We start from the raw sequence: 17051 nt of genomic DNA, 5'->3' as shown, positions 1-17051 counted from the left end.
TGTTATAAGGAAAACGGAGACCCAGAAAGTGGCCCTTGACAGGCTGTAGCCGAGAGCCCAGAGCAGGTGAAACAGAACTTATTCTCGCAATGACGAAAGAGACCAATGTCGACAGCACGTCTCGTTCAAGATAAGGACATTAGACGCTGTGAGCCATCACCGGGGACTGAGACTTCTAAGAAACATGTGTCTCAAATTTAGTACTGGTCAGGAGAGAGTATCCAGTAATGAATCTCTTCCTGTGCCATGGTTCAGCCACGGGGAACCAGGAGGTGACCTCCCTGATGGGGCCTGTAAGATTTCAGCAGGGAGCCTCATGCAGTGGCGTAGTGGGGTCAGCGTCAAATTTGATTGGGGGGTGGGGTGGCGAGTCCCATTAGTGCAGGACATGAATGAGTCATTTGCCCTCACTTCAACTGGGATCAGACTGGGCAAAAAAAGGGTCACTCCCGGGAAGCAGTGGGGGGAGCATAAAGCAAAGCAGCGGCTCATAGGGGCTCTGGGACCAGATGCAACTTGGGCATCGCATGCGGAATGTGGAATGAATTGATGTCTCGTCTTTAAATGAAACACATGAGTGAACCGTAGGGAAAGACCCAGCAACCTGCAGAGGCCATAGGCACAGGCTCGGTTTCATTGTCATTTTCAAATGCTGGATACTCTGTAGAAAAGCAAGACAAAGACAATAGAAAAGGACCAAGAGGTTAGGCTCTTCACACTGGAACTTGAAAATTAGTCTTGAGAAGCTACCAAACATGAAACACAGAGAGAATTCCCTCCTGTCTTGGCCCCCGTGGGGACACCCCCACCCCCGCAAGCAAGCTCATACTCCACCACCTTCTCCGAGGACTGGGCCTTACCACCCCCCAGCTCCCTGCCTCTCCACATTCTTCTCTTATCTCACCTTCGCACACCTGCCTTGCCAAAACCCAGGCCCCATTCAAAGTAAGACGAACAAACGCCTGCCCACCGAACTCCCGTCTTCCCGGCCTGTGCGTCTGGGCGGGCGTTTGGAAGAGCCGCTCATACAGGCGGCAGAGACGGGTGGATACCAGGACAAACCAGCCTGGGCTGCGGCTCTTCTCTCCCTAATACGGAGACACTTGCCTAGACAAACTGGCAGTACCAGCAAGCATCCAAAGCCTGGTCTGTGTATAGTAAACACATAAAAGTATGTATTTTTTGGGCTCAAAACAAGTTCATTTTGGTCTAGACTTTAACCCCTAAGTCAAAGAGAAATGAAGGCATTTTTAAAAAAATTTATTTTTTTTTTAAATTTATTTGACAGACAGATCACAAGTAGGCAGAGAGGCAGGGAGAGAGAGAGGAGCAAGCAGGCTCCCCGCTGAGCAGAGACCCCCCTATGCTGGGCTCGATCCCAGGACTCTGGGATCATGACCTGAACCGAAGGCAGAGGCTTTAACCCACCGAGCCACCCAGGCGCCCCGAAATGAAGGCATTTTTATCCACTTTTTCTGAACAGAAAGGGAGAGTCCAGGCTAAGGAACTCACCCAGAGAAACAGGTCATCAGTCACGGGTGGTGGGTCTGGAGCCTCTAACCACGGACCCCTCGTGCAGGCCCCAGCCCCGTGTTCTGACAGTAACAGCAGGCCAGGGAGGCCCACAGCCGGTGACCGAGCACACTCTCTCCACTTTCCAGATCGTGTCGTGGGAGCACTTCCCAGCCTAGGCCCCAGGTCCCCACACCTTCTATGCTGCAGAGGCGTGGGGACAGCCTGGGGACAGGCCCAGCGTGCACATCTGCACTCCCACCATGCCTCTGGGTGCCTCTGGAACTTATTAGGGATGACATTTTGGCTGATGGCCGTGAGGCTACTGCCTACAGCATGGGCCCGCCACCGTGAATTTGTAAGGAAGGAGGAAGGAGATCTTCCCCCCCGGGAAACTACATTTTATAAGCTGCGTGTCTGGTCTGGGAGCTTCGGCATGTTTTTCTGGCTAAGGATCTTGAGAAGCTGAGGCAGAAAGAGAGGAAGCTGATGGCCATTGCGTGACAGACGCTGTGGCCCAAACAGGCCCCAGAGGCAGCCCAGAAAAGGGGCTTTACTTTGACCCAAGCAGCAAAGCTCTCCGGTTTGCATTCAGATTTTTATTCTTATTTTTTTAAATCCTTATTTTTAAAACATGAATTATTGTTTAATTTGGGAAGCAACTCTGGACTGAAATGTTAAGACTTAGCAACTAAGGGACACTTGGGTGGCTCAGTCTGTTAAGCGTCTCCCTTCAGCGTAGGTCATGATCTCAGGGCCCTGGGATGGAGTCCTGCATCGGGCTTCTGGCTCAGCAGGGGGCTGCTTCCCCCTCTCCCTCTGCCCCTCCCCCTGCTTGTGCATGCTCTCTCTCTCTCTGTAATAAATAAATAAAATAATTAAAGAAAAAAAAAGACAACTATAACAATTCCTCATTCTGTTCCTCGTTCCTTGGCCTCAAGTTCCACATTCTCGTAGATGAACTGTCTCCGAAATTAAATCTAGGAGTCAGCTAAAGAGGTTCACTGTAAAATGCTGTCTTGACATTTTTCATTTAAGAGGATCTGCAGGAAAATGATGAAACTCAAAAATTCAAATTCCCTGAAATTAAAGCAACGTTGTCATGGGAATTAGGCTATTCTGCCACTTTCTGGCCGACCTCAAGGTACGATGTTTCCACAGGGAGAAAAAAATATTCCGAGGTCTGTTTAGGGGGATGGCGAACCCATCAAGTGTGAGGTTCATGTGAGGTCGTGAACCTCGAGGGTGGACGGAGGGTCCATGAGCTTGGGCGTGCTTCCTTCTACGAACTTCTGAGGGTCACCTTTCCTTCCGTACCAAGGCACAGCGGCCCAGCTGTCCCCGCTCCTCTCCCACTGTGCCGGCCGCTGCGAATGCCACGCAGCCCGTCACTGCTTCCGAATGACGCAGCTACTAAACGTGCTGCCAGTGCTTATCTGTCCGTGTGTTAGGAAAGCAGCACAGGCGTGAGCGTTCCAAAACGTTAGTCTTCTAGTACTTGGCTAACTCTCGTTCAATTTATATAGGAAATCACATGCCGTTTGTTTCATAGATTAATAAACAATTATCCCGAGAAGGGGTACCCATCAGCCCACAGGCTCTCGACGCACCAGCTTCAGGGGTTCAAGTCCTGACGCCAACATTACTCAGCGGGCTAACCCTGGGCTCTGAGCCTCAGTTTCTTCGGCGATAAAATGTGGCTAAAGACCGCTCTTTCCCCACAAACTTACTGTTAAGGATTAGTGGGACAACGCATACAAAGTGACTGGCATGCGGCCTGCCCATCAGAAGTACGAATAAATGGTATTGTCGTTTTGGTGACTGTCACCCATCCCTGGTCTTGTAGTGGAGACGTCTGGGAGCCCCTTCAAGCACAGCTCCTGCTGGGTGAGCCGGCACTGACCGCTCTGGAAGAGTCCTCTGGGTCCAGGGACACTTACAGTTCTGTGCCTGATCAGCTGCCGCCTCCTGATTCTCGTGAACTTTTCAGTAAACAGATTAATTTATAAAACAACCCCTCAACTGTACTCTCCCTCTGGGTAATGCTCCCTCCCAGGCTCCCCGAAGGGGCTGGCTGCTTCAGTCCTCTAACGCACGGCTGGTGAGCGCCCTGGAGTACGGCATCGGCAGTGTCCCCAGAAAGGCCATGCCCAGGAGAAGGCACGACAAGATGAAGGACACGAGGGTGAGGGACAAGACATCGAGATGAGCCTGCTTCCACCACTATGGCCGTGAGGCAGGGTTCAAGTCCCGAGATCGGGGAGAGGGTGCCAGTGACCGTTACCTTGCCAGCAGGCCCCGACCACGAGCTGAGTTTCGATCTTGGACGGATGAAGTGGGTAATCTTCGGTCACAGAGAAGGGCTCGTGAGAAACTCCGTCCACATAGAGAGTCACGCTCGGGAATTCCACGTTGAGGACGAAGTGATGCCACTCTTCATCACAGACCTATGGGAGGGAGAATGCAGAGCATGAAGTGTCCACCTTCCCTCTCATCCAGAAACAGTGAGAGCCATACAACTGGATATGGAGAGCAGGTCACCCATAAGGAATAATGTCCTCCGAAAAAGGAGACGATTTTTACAAAATCTAACCACAAAATATATTTCACTCACTCAACTGAATTTTGCCCAAAACAGCCAAAACAACACTCTCACCGCCAGGACCTTCCAGACCAGGGGGCAGGGCTCACTCATCACGCGACAGGGCCTCAGAATACGGGGCGGCCCAATTCCCTTCTGCCAACAGTCGGGCACCACGAGATTCAGGTATCTGCAGGCCAGACAGCCTCCCACGGAGCCGGCTTAGCCTGCCTACCGGCCCTGCCTCCTTTTCGGGATCAAAACGAAAAGCCCTTCCCATCTCAGGATAAGGCCCGAGGGAGTGCGTGCATCTTCTTTTTCAATTCAAAGGCGATGATCTAAGTAAACTGAGCATACAGCTCTAAGGGCGTGAGGGATCCCGCTGTGTTCCTTCCCCATCGCGAAGGAGCATCTCCCTCGATGCCGAGGGAAAGCGCTGGTCCTCAGCCTCCAGGCCCCGTGAGCCCGGCACGACCTGACCTCTGGCTTCAGAGGAGAAGGCAGGCAACCGAGAACAGAGGCAGAGAAAGAGACGGAGCGGGATCAAGTTTTCAAAAAGGTATTTCTAAATAAGCTTGCCCAACCTACACATTCTAAAACACTGAACTGACGAGGACTTCAACAGGCTAAAAACATCACAATCAATGAAAGAATTACCAAAGTATATCCCCCAGAGAAAAGCGGCTGCTCCTGACGAGTTTATTACAGAAAAATCCAAACCTCTAACACTGGGTCCATGTCTATCTCATCTGCCTAACAGATAAGCACATACACTTGATTATATGAAATCTTTTTAAATGAAGGGATTGCACAGCAATTCACTTCTGAGGCAGGTAATACCTTAATTTCAGCTTGTCTCTATTTAAAGCAAGTTTTGTAGTTTTAGCTCCTCCAGAAAGCAGTGTCTATGGTCCCCCTCGTTCTTGTACCGCAGGTTTCCGGGGCGTCGGCAGAATGATAACTGTAACTGAAAGTCTGTCTGACTTTAGTCAAAAGTCCCTGAGAGTATTCTGAGAAGTTAGGGGTAGAACTGGCATAATTTTCAGATTTCCCTGAAAACTGGGTGATCAGAATGGCAAAGTCCAAAGCCACAGATGACACCCGTGACCCTCCTCAGTTCAGTGCCCCGGTGTACCCCAAGATGCACGGGTGCACCCCGAGATGCGTGTAGGTAGGGAAAAGCAACAGAGCGCCCAGTCCATGGGACAGCAGAGGGTGGCTGAGGTGCTTTATGACAACAGAACGGGGAGGCAGAGCCCAGAAACTGGGAAAAAGGTCATGCCAGCCAACTCCCTCTTTTGAAAGTACAGGAAAAGTAATTTTATGCAAAAATGAGGAGGGGAGAAAGGACCACAGCTCAATCCCATACGAACTTTTTAAGAGAAAGAGGACTGTCGGGATAATCTCTCTCCAGACCCCCTTTCAAGTCGTGCCAGCAACAAACATGAAAATGATCATGTATTGTCTCAAAACACACCAGAATTGTCAGGAAAGGGACACAGAACACAAAGGAATGTAGTTCATGGCTACAGCAGCTCAGACAAGAGCTGACAAAACAGGAGTAGAAAGTGCCAGACACAGAAAACAGGCAAGGATTACCCACCAAAGGGGGGGGTCCCCAGGGAAGAAAAGCAAAGCGAGGAGTGGGTCGTGCGAAGAACTGTTAACAGCAGCGCCAAAAACTTGCCTGAAACGCCAAATGGCTTTAATATATGCTAAGAAAAGGGTATACCACGTATCTGGGGAAACAGACCCCAAACAATCAAGACGTAGGCACAAGAAGAACTGGCTTCAAAAAAAAAAAAAGAAAGAAAAGAAAAAGAAATGCATCCTTCGGTCACCCAAACCAAAGGACCAAGTGTTTTACGAGGGAAAGAGATCGGATGGCTGACAGCATGGCAGCCGCGTCTTCCATCCGAGGACAACCGACAGGGACATGTTCTGTTCCTGCAAACCCTAAATGGGAGCCAGAGACTTTAGATCCAGCCAAACTGACCTTCTGTGTAAAGGCCACAAACACACTACCAACATGGAGGAACTCGGGCTGCTCCCATGAGTCCTTCCCACGGACACACTTCCCACGACACGGACGACCGAGACGGAATGAGCACGAATGGCTCCTCCCATCACAGAAACACGAACCACCAGACACAGGAACGTGCAAACCCGAGCCCCATCGACCCTTGAGGCCACGCCATGGATTTATAGGCACAAGGATGGATACAGCCAGGCAAATCTACACTACAGGAAAGTCTGTGGGACAAACGACCTGATTTTGTCATCAAAAAAATTACAGGAGAGAAGAGAAAAATCCACAGATTACAAAATAAAGTCAAAAGGGTTATCAACCAGTCACCATGTATGGCCCCTTATTTGGGTCCTGATTCAGACAGATTATAAATATAAGAATATTTACAGGACAGGCCCTGGGTGGTTCAGGGCATCTGCCTTCAGCTCAGGTTGTGATCTCGGGGTCCTGGGGTAGAGCCCCGCGTCAGGCTCCCTGCTTGACAGGGAGCCTGCTTCTCCTTCTCCCTCTGCTTCTCGCTCTCACTTGTGCTTTCTCTTTCAAATAAATTAAAAAATATACTAATGAAACAATCTGAAACTTTGAGCATTGGCTAGATATCGGACGATATTAAGGAACTGTCAAATTTTTTTTTGAGAGAGAGAGAGCGAGCGCACACATGCACAAGCCTGGGAGGGGCAGAGGGAGCGAACCAAAGCAGACTCCGTGAGCGGGGAGCCCAACGCGGGGCTCGATCTCATGACCCTGAGATCATGACCTGATCCGAAATCAAGAGCTGGACGCCTACCTGACTGAGCCACCCAGGCGCCCTGTTCATTTTTTAAGATGTTACATTTAAGATGTAACCAAAGAATTGTAGTTCTGCTTCCATTCAGAGGCACCAACTGCATTACCCCACAGAGAACAAACTGGCATTTACTCGAGGAGGTAACAACAACCATCGACACTGAACAGGGGAACGACGAAACCAGACTGGCCAAGTGTGCACTGTTGAAGCCGGGGGAAGGGTACATGGAGTTGTTCTTTACATTTGTCTGCTTTTACCTATGCTGAAATTTCCCATAATAAAGTTTTTTTTACTGTTATCTGAAGAAACTAAATACATAAATAGAGACTGTGGTTATTAGAACTGGGCCCACGAATTCTACGTACATGGCAGAGTTTTTTTCTGGACTGTACCTTTCTTTAGTTTCTTGAAAAACCATATGTATAAAAGTTTCTCAGACAGATTCTCTATGAAAACGGAAACGACACGAGTAAGAGATGACTGCTACCGGCTGGACTGGCACTTCGCACTGTCACACACAGCCCTCCTGTCTCGCTTGCGCTCGCACACTTCGATCTATCTTGTACGTGTTGGGGACGACGCTGTGTTCCAGCAACTACAGGCAGACATTCGTCAGTTCCGGCCCACTAACTCCACAAGACAGAACTGAGCTCGGGCCACAGGTGTCCGTCTTGACCCAACCCAAAATCAGGGGGAGAAATGATCTGCTGTGATTTTAATGGACAGGCCTTCCCAGTGTACAGAGTCCCCCTGCTTCCTGTAACATGTCGGTCTTTTTCACGTGACACTTGCTTTTTATCACAGAAACTGCTGGGAAAGTGGCTTTGCACAGATACGCTATCATCAAAAGGGCTATAACGTGACCTAATGTCGAAACTGTAAACTCCCTCAAGCTAGTATTCGTGTGGTTTCTGAAAGATGTTACAGCTGCTGGCTCCGTGACAACTTAAAGCACCCGTGGCACCCCTCAATTTCAGCTGAGGCCCCCGGGGGCTCCTTGGTACAGTTCAAGAGCCAAGGCTTTAAGTAATGAATAAACCAATACCGGGATCTCAATCCCAATTTTTAAGCAAATGCTGCTTATTTCAGTAAATTACAACATAGGATTTTGAATTTAAAGCATAAAATTTCTTGGGGCGCCTGGGTGGCTCAGTGGGTTAAAGCCTCTGCCTTCGGCTCAGGTCATGATCCCAGGGTCCTGGGATCGAGCCCCATGTCGGGCTCTCTGCTCAGCAGGGAGCCTGCTCCCCCCACCCATCACCTACATAATAAAGTTTTTTTGAAATGTCATCAGAAGAAACTGAACACGGTCACTGTGGTTACTAGAAGAGAACTGTGTCTACAATGTCTACATAGGTTGCAAAAAGTTTTTTATACGTTTGTATTGACTCAAGAACATAAATACACACTGCCTGTAAGCTGCCCCCATGCAGCCGGTCCCACGTAAGGTTGCAACACCTACTCATACTCTTGGAAAGATCAAACCCAGCCAGTTTTCCAGGCATGCACCTGATTCAACTTCCAGTGGAATTCTGCAGGTTTGTACTTCTTCTCTTCCGAAGGGTCCTGGCGGAGGAGGAAAACAAGCCGGCAGCCGTGGACATAGAGGGAATAATGGTGCCGGTTCATGTCTGCAGAGAGAAATCCCACTGGTGAATCGCCAACTTAGGACCCAGCGGAGAAGTAAAAACCAATTCCTTAATGGATTTGGAAGACAGTTTCACCAGCGCAAGTGACTTCTCCAGTTGGGCCAAGGCAGAGTTTAGAAACAAACACCCTTGGGTTTCACTAAGACGTGGGGCCCAACTCACCGAGGCTAGTGCAGTATCTCAAGGACACAGTGCCCCAGTCCAGAGCACAGGACACGTGTGTCGCCACCAGCCTGTGGGAGCCTCTGGGGGAAGTCAGGTGCCCTGCCTCCAGCGACCACTTCGGGGCCCACTCGAGTACGACGGATGCCCCAACGGCACATTAACCTACCTGTCTTGTCTGAGCTGCAGAGAATCGTCTCCTTCTTCCTGCCAAAAGGCCCGTGCCTCATCCACACAGAAATCGTGAAAGGCTCCTTCGGGTTGACCGAGACGACGCCATCTGGGACCCTCACTGCTTGTGTGCCGTTGAACTCGAAGACCTGGTCGCTGTCATGGCCATTGTCGGTGGGGAGGCCCACAGTCCAGTTCAAGGACCCGCTTGGGGAAGGGAGCAGCTCGGCAGTGCCTGACGCAGCACCTAGGCCGACACAGTGACACTCAACACACGTGAAGGGCTTAAAAGGTACAGTTTCAAAGCCACACTAATGCAACAACTGGCTAGTCCCAGTTTATAGTCCCCCCAGTTTTGATTAAAAAATAAAAAATTAGGGGCGCGTGCATGGCTCAGTGGGTTAAGCCTCCGCCTTCGGCTCGGGTCATGATCTCAGGATCCTGGGATTGAACCCCGAGTTGGGCTCTCTGCTCAGCAGGGGGTCTGTTTCCTCCCCTCCCTCTCTCTGCCTGCCTCTCTGCCTACTTGTGATCTCTCTCTCTCTGTCAAATAAATAAATAAATAAAATCTTTAAAAAAAATAAATAAAAATTCATAAATAATAACCGTGGATATTTTTAAAAAAGGAAAAAGGGAAGAAAGTCTTACTTGCAATCCTGCCGAAACATATCCACTATTAACATCTGTGTATAAACACTTCCAGTCTTTTCCTTATGAATATATACTTATTATAAAAAGGGAGTCTGGTGAGGTGCGTACATACCTACACTCCCATTAATATTTTTCCTCAGCATAATTTTAAATGTGTGAAAGGCATTTCATTGCACAGATATACTGTGACTTAACTGATCTCCCTAGTGAACACTGAGGTTGTCCCTACTTTTTTCTATGACAAACCTTGCCTTTATGAGGACCTCTGTGTGACTCCATGATTATTCCCTTAGCATAAATTCCTAGAAATGGAATTAAGAAGCCAAAGGATATGAAAAAATCTTCCAGCTGTCATATATTGCCAAGCGCAATTTTCGTTTAAATGCGTCCACAGAAGAAGGCTGAGTTCTCCCAGTCACCTGGTCCTCGGAGCCACATCACCTAACACATAACCTTGGTCAGATGTGAGCACCTGCCACTCCCTAAAAGTGTGACCCCATCCCCCTCCAGTCACAGTTTATTCCTCAGTAAAAATGAGGTCACCACCACCTCCTTTGTAGGCCTGACAGGCACTTGTGGAAGCCCAGAGCATACAGTAAGCCCCCGCATACGAAATCCTTTCCATTCTTCCTGACTTTAAACTGTTCTGTTGAGAAAATGTTCATCTGACACCATAAAAAATCACGACACCGGAGAGAAAATGAGTTTTAAACATTATACTTAAATATGTATCGGGGCGCTTGGGTGACTCAGTTGTTAAGTATCTGCCTTTGGCCCAGGTCATGATCCCAGGGTCCTGGGATCGAGCCCCGCATCGGGCTCCCTGCTCAGTGGGGGGCCTGCTTCTCCCCTTCTCGCTCTGCCCCTCCCCACACATCGTTTAAAACAGGATATGCCCCAGTCCTCTTAACTATTTACATACTTAAGTACATGACTATTTGGACTCAGTCATGCCACACCAGAGTATAGTATACTTTTTTGCTTTTGCTTATTCCAGTTTTGTAAGAAATCCTAAATCTGCTGGCTGTTACCAGGCTGGTGGAGAGACAGGTAAGCAAGGGCCAGTGCGTCTGGCAGAGCCAACACTGAGTAGCTCTTGAAGCGCAAAACACCCCAGATCACGAAGACCTCATTCAAGTCACAGGTGTTTTGTCCCTGACGAAGGCAGTCTTCCTCGGCACTTTCCACGACAGGCAGCCACACCTCACCTCTGCCTCATTTAGATAAACCAGAAAAACTGATGGTGAAGACAGCGCCAGGCTTTGATCAGATCTGTAACCACTGGTCTCCGATTCACGTAATGTTTGTGGCAAAGAGAGTCTGCTGAGACTCGAAACGAGATGGGAGTATCCTTACTTTTGATTTTCCGCCTCACGTTTGCCAGAAGCTATTGCCTTACCTACGTTTTTTTCTTCATCTTGAGATAAACATCTGCTTTTGTTTCAAACTCAGTCCACTTACGTAATCCCTCTTTGGAGGATGCCCTAGGTTAGAGAAATACGTTCCTCCAATCATTGGTTCTTAAAATGCACATGCCCGTAACGTTCTGAATAGACTGACGGGAGTTTATGAACCTCCTAAAAGCCACCCAGTAGGAAAACTAGCCAGGAAGACAGCGATGGCCCTTCCAGAGGGTCCAAGTGTGTTTCAGTGTCTGATTCTGTCCAGCAACACACACACACACACACACACACACACATTCCCTTCCATTTGAGAGGGGGGTCTCTCGCCTTCCGGGGAGACCACCGGGCCGGCCCCCCCTTACCACACAGCTGGTGAAGGGACTTCTCCGAGTAGGTGTCCCGGTCACAGCCTTTCCCGATGTGGCCGGTCTCCAGCTCCACGGTCGCCTGCACCGAGGCCACGGACTCATCGCACGTCTCCAGGTGGACATTGGGGAAGAGGGCCAAGGTGCCCGTGCCAGGCTCGTACTCGATCCTGTTGGTCCACCCTGGGTCAGGCCACAAACCCGGGGGTGGGGAGAAAGGAGGGAAACTCACACTTCAGCTTTCTCTGGTCAACACCGTTTAAAGAGCAGGTGCGGGAGGAGAACGGAGACGAGGCTCACCTTGCCACCCCGGGGTGCAGGCGGGCTTGATGCTGACCTTCACCAAGACGTCCTCCGCCGCCCTCCGCTTCCCGCAGTCGTAGGCGGTGACCGTCAGCTTGTACTGGTGCTCCTTCCCGTAGTTCAGCTTCTCTGTGTTTTTTATATAACCTTCCGGGAGCAGAGGCAACAGTGAGAACGCAGAGCCGGGCGGGGACACAAAGGACACCGGCTTCAAGCATCAACACTGAGGGGAAAGAAAGCTCCGGCCGGAGGTCCTTAACACTCGGTCTGGCTGTCCTGAGCTCGAACACCACTGAGTCCACCTTGAAGGACTGTGTCAACAGAGGGAACGTGTCTACACAATTCAACCTTCACTTATTCCTATGGTTTTTCTATTTTGGTTTTATGTATTTGCTTTAAGATTAAGCAGTTTGCATGTAAGAGGACAAAGAAGACAAAATAACTCAAGTACTTCAAATACGGAACACAAGATCAAGTTGCACTAAATCTATTTCTTGCTGAAAGATTTCCTTTGTGTGTGTGTCAGAGAAAGACAGAGAGATTCCTTACCCCCACCCCCTAGAACAGAGGGGCCTGCTTTTGAATGTGAGTGCGGATGTCTGCAAAGTGTTCGCAATGTCTGTGATTTCCTGAGAAGATTCTGGATGGTGCATTAACAGCAGAGACCCTGTATCACCGTCAAGAAGCCATAAGCTAATAAAGAAGCGGAGTTTTGGCACGAGCTCATTCTGCTCAATGACGGGGGATGGGAGGATCTGGAAGGAAGGCATAAACCTTCACGGTCAGATGAGGCAGAAGATCCAAATCTAACGGAGAACAGAAAACAGACCAACCAAAGGTCAGTCTTTTTAGATGCGCACTGATGAAAAGGTGAGAAGGTACAGATTAAAAACACATGAAGTGGGGGATTTTTTAGACCTTGGGAGAGGAAAAAGAAAGGTGCCCCATAAAGAACACACGATTTCAGGTGCCAGAAGCAAGGCTTTCAGGGGACAGGTTAAAAAAAATATGAAACACACACACACACCAGAAGGGCTCTGCTATGGACTGAATGCTTGTGCCCCCCAAACCCATACACTGAAGTCCTAGCACCCCATACCATGCACTTATAAGGAGGTGCTTCTGGGGGAGGAACTCAGGTTTAGGTGAGGTCGTGAGGCCCCCACACTGGGATCCAGAGGGCTCTCTCTCTCCCTGCCACGTGAGGATGCAGCAAGAAGATGGCTACCGGTGAACCAGGCCTCAGGCCTCAGGAGACCCTGGGTCTGCCAGTGCCACGATCCTGGTCTCCCAGCCTCCAGAACCGTGCGACAAAGCCAGCGTCTGTCGTATGAGCCCCCAGCTTGGGGTACTTTCTACAGCAGCCTGAAGGGAGGGGCGGAGATCATCCCGATCTTTGAGTTTTGCCTGCGCGCAGACCTGTCCACGGACCGTCTCCCCGGTCAGGAAGGTCTGCTCCTCCGACTTACCATCTTTGTCAATGGCGAATGGCACATCTGGAGTGACGATTTCATAGCTGCAAATCTGGCTGAACTGAGGGGAGCAGTCGGCGTCCACGGCCTCCACCCGCAGGATGCTGTCATACTGTTTTCCCTCGACGACGGTCGTCTTGTAGGACTTCTCCTTGAACACCGGCGCGTACTCATTCACGTCGTTCACCTGAATGTGGACAGTTGCTCTGGAAGAAGAAGGAAAGCTGTATGTTCGGTCTGCTTTTTGACCCAGAGCATACCAATTCTTTCCTGGTTTTAAAATTTATCTTTTGCTACTATCTTGTTTCATGAAGTTCAAATGATGGAGATCAAAATTAAGTCATTGTTTTTACTTTAGTGTGGAGACAACTTTAGAAAGTTAAAACAGGAATTTGAGTTGATTCCTCCAGATCCCAAGAGTAAGGCAGCTGGTAAAATAAAGAAAGGCAGTAATATAAAATAAGAGAGACTCGGAGTTTTCTTGACAGTATGGGACAGGGCATGCAGAAGGGAGATAAACTAGATAAGACAAAATTAGAGCCCAAGGAAGAGGGGGTAAGACACAGAAGATGGGAAACATGGACAGGGAGTCTGGGAGCCTGGAAACAGTTCTGTCCAGCTTCTGTGGAACCAAGACCACTAGCAACCCATTGTTGCCCATCCCCCATGACTGACCCAACAAACGAAGGACTTCAACATGATCTCAGCTTTCCCCTCCTAGCAGACCCCTTGCTGCCATGTTCTACCTCCCCAGCTCCGGCAAGAGGCACTAAAGGTGCCATCAGACCCAGCTGCGAAGAGCGGAAATGGTCAGTGTCAAGGGCTACTGATCAGGGCATGTTTCTGACTCAGACAAGATCTCTGACTGAAGTAAGGCCTTTTTCAAGGACAACAGTAAGGTGATTCGCTGGCTCTGAGCACCCCAGTGTTCACCAAGACCCTCCACGCCCAATGCCATGTGTCCCCCTGACCCTCACAGAGGGTCATGTGCTATTACCCCCGACATGTCCCTCTCTCCTCAGCCCAGGCACTAAGTAAAAACAGACTCAACAAAGGGCACCTGGGTGGCTCAGTGGGTTAAGCCTCTGCCTTCGGCTCAGGTCATGATCCCAGGGTCCTGGGATCGAGCCCCGCGTTGGGCTCTCTGCTCAGTGGGGAGCCTGCTTCTCCCTTCCTATCTGCCTGCCTCTCTGCCTACTTGTGATTTCTCTCTCTGTCAAATAAAAAATTAAATAATTTAAAAAAAACCAAAAACAAAAAAAAACCAGACTCAACAAAATGAAATTGGCCTAATGCCGAAGGGAGAGCAAGTGGAGAAGAGACTGGATTCTGGAGTGCCTGGGTGGCTCAGTTGGTTGGGGATTGCCTTTGGCTCGGGTCATGATCCCGGGGGTCTGGGATGGAGCCCTGCTTTGGGCTCCTTGCTCTGTGGGGAGCCTGCTTCTCCCTCTGCCTCTGCTTTCCACTCCCCCACTTGTGCTCTCTGCCAAATAAATAAAATCTTAAAAAAAAAAAAAAGATATACGTTGCTGGATTATGCACTTAAAAAAAAGAAGACAAGAAGAGACTGGATTCTGTCTAAATCTCGGTCTTGTCCGGAGTCCCGTCTGCTACACCAGCTCTCCGCAGGCAGGAAGGACAGGACACAGCCAGGAGGGGGCGCAGCACGCAGCCCGCTCCCGCCAGCACAAAGGAATTCTAGACCCTTAGAATTCATCCCCCCCAAAAAGCCTCTAACAACAAAATACCTCCCTCAAGAAAAATTGGGCTTTTCCAATTTTCAGCGCAGGGCCTTAGTTTCTTTAACAGTACTTGGTGGGATAAAACGACTCCTTCATTTATTAGTTCAACATCTAATGCTGTGGGGTCAACAGACAAGATTCCCGCCCTTGAAGAACTTCCAGTGTCATGGGGGACAACCCAGAAATATCTTCTGCTTCATCTTTAAAAACACAGAGCCTTGGGGGATGCCTGGGTGGCTCAGTCCGTTAAATGTCCGCGTTTGGCTCAGGGGTCCTGGGATCGAGCCCCCCCCCCCCCCCCGCTCAGCAGGGAGTCTGCTCCTCCCTCTCCCTCTACCCCCTGCTCCAGCTTGTGCTCTCTCTCCCTCTTTTTCTGCCTCTGCCTCAAATTAAATAAAATCTTAAAACAAAACAAACCCCACAGAGCCTTGGGGACAGGGACAACGGTCACGACCGCTCTCCGCACGCGCCTCCCTGCCCGGCTTACTTACTTATGCGACTTTTTCACGTTGGCGCCATCCGGCCCCTTGCCGCAGTCATAGGCCTGGATGGTGAACGTGTAGTCTTTCTGCAGCTCACAGTCCAGTTTCTCTTTTGAGCGAATGAGTCCCTCACCAGTGGACTTATCCACTACCACTGCGTCAAAGGGGACATTCTGCCCGTGAATTTTAAATCCACAAATCTCACCTAGGGAGTCAAAGCAGCGCAGGTTAGAATTTCTGCCCCGCCGAGTCTGCATGTACCCCCGCCCTCCCCTCTCCTCCCCTCCCCGGCCCCACGCCCCCCCAAAAGAAAAGAAACGACAACAGTCCAGCAGCCAGGGGTTCAGAGGGTCTGTGGACAAAGCAAGGGCACTGTGCTTTGACGGGGGTAAGTTCTGGGGCTTTAGTAAAAAGAAGCATGTTCTGGCTTTACCAAGCAACTTGCTTAACTTTGCATCCACTCATGCAGGAGTACAAAAGAGAAAAAGAGAAAATATAGACAGGCATTTCACAGGAGTACTTAAGACAGCTCCAGGGTAAAAGCAGTCTCATGAGCAAACAGCCGTGGCCTGATAACACGGAGGAACTGTCCCCAGCTACGGGGGACAGCCGGGCAGCCATTTTGATTTGGACCAGAGAGAAGGCTAAAATGCAGTTAAGTGTCGAGAGAGGGAGAAGGGTGACATATAGGTTCAGCACCATAATGACAGAACTTCCGTCCAAAAAAAAAAAGAAAGAAAGAAAAATCAAAAGAAACAAGTCTTCCTGTGCAATGAGCCTGGCTAAAATTAGGGAATCAAAACAAACTACCGAATGAGAAAGGTAGAAATACCGACTTCTCAGGCATCCATTTCAACGGCTACTGCCTACTGTTAAGATCGGTTCTGTCACGGGGAGGGACTGGCTGGACGCGTTTCCAAAACTAGACTATTGGACCTAAAAAAGAAGCCTGTCTGGGGACAGCAGTACATGTAAGCCGGCTCAGAGCTTAATTAGGGGTGAAAAATCTAGGTTTCCATGCTTGCCTGTGGGAGAACAAACATAAATGTTTTCTTGTACGTATCAAACTTCAGAAAAGTGTATTTCACATAAAAATAAGACTGCCCTCTTCCAAAATTACGACTCACAGAAAACGGTTACAAAGTGAATCTCTGAAGTTCAATTGAGGGAAAAAATGTACATTATCCGTACAGTTCAAATGGATGTCTGATTTCCAGATATTTCTAACCAAGGGTTTGGTTACATACAATTTCCATCAAGATATTTAAAAATAGAAACAAAGTAGGAGAATAAATCAGGGTGAAAGAACATGACAGTTTCTTCTGTTTAAGGGCTGATTCCCAATTTTATAAACAAAGTTAGTGGGTTAATAATCATAAGAGGGATAGAAAGAACCCTTCATCACCTTCTTTGGTGACTGTCACCTCAAAACTCTCTAAAGGGAGAAAAGACAAACCCATGTCAGTAATGCAGGAAAGAATAAAGATGGAACAATTAAGGAAAAAAGTCAAAGATGCACATATTTACATAGAAAAGCTTGACGTCATTCAATAGTGAGCCCAGGAACCCCTCGCTGGAATGGCCACAGCGAGCCAGGTCCTCAGAAGCACAAATGTCTCTGACCCCAACACCACACACTGCGTGACGCTGAAATCACGCCGACCTGGACGTGAAATCTGTAAAATTTCATGTCGCCCTCCGGTGCTGTCTGGACCATTTTTAATGACCACTCTCACGGTACG

General features: G+C 49.3%; 1 protein-coding gene across 2 annotated transcripts in view; it reads right to left on the bottom strand.

Annotated features, from left to right (window-relative positions):
* CLSTN1 (calsyntenin 1) overlaps positions 1–17051 on the bottom strand; it is a 76207-nt gene that overhangs the window by 7448 nt on the left and 51708 nt on the right. Inside the window, exons 3-10 of one of the 2 annotated variants that reach the window (XM_080801023.1) lie at positions 15319–15514; positions 13083–13291; positions 11611–11760; positions 11308–11493; positions 8890–9138; positions 8419–8540; positions 3797–3959; positions 605–661 (exon numbers count right to left, since the gene is read on the bottom strand). In XM_080801023.1, coding sequence (XP_080657149.1) covers positions 605–661; positions 3797–3959; positions 8419–8540; positions 8890–9138; positions 11308–11493; positions 11611–11760; positions 13083–13291; positions 15319–15514 — 1332 coding nt within the window. The remainder of the gene's footprint in view (positions 1–604; positions 662–3796; positions 3960–8418; positions 8541–8889; positions 9139–11307; positions 11494–11610; positions 11761–13082; positions 13292–15318; positions 15515–17051) is intronic. The other variant, XM_080801022.1, reaches the window with a different exon arrangement.

The sequence above is a fragment of the Martes martes genome (genome assembly GCF_963455335.1).
Source record: "Martes martes genome assembly, chromosome: 4".
Lineage (NCBI taxonomy): Eukaryota > Metazoa > Chordata > Mammalia > Carnivora > Mustelidae > Martes > Martes martes.
The sequence above is the reverse complement of the archived record's forward strand: the minus strand, read 5'-3'. Positions and strand labels throughout refer to the sequence as shown.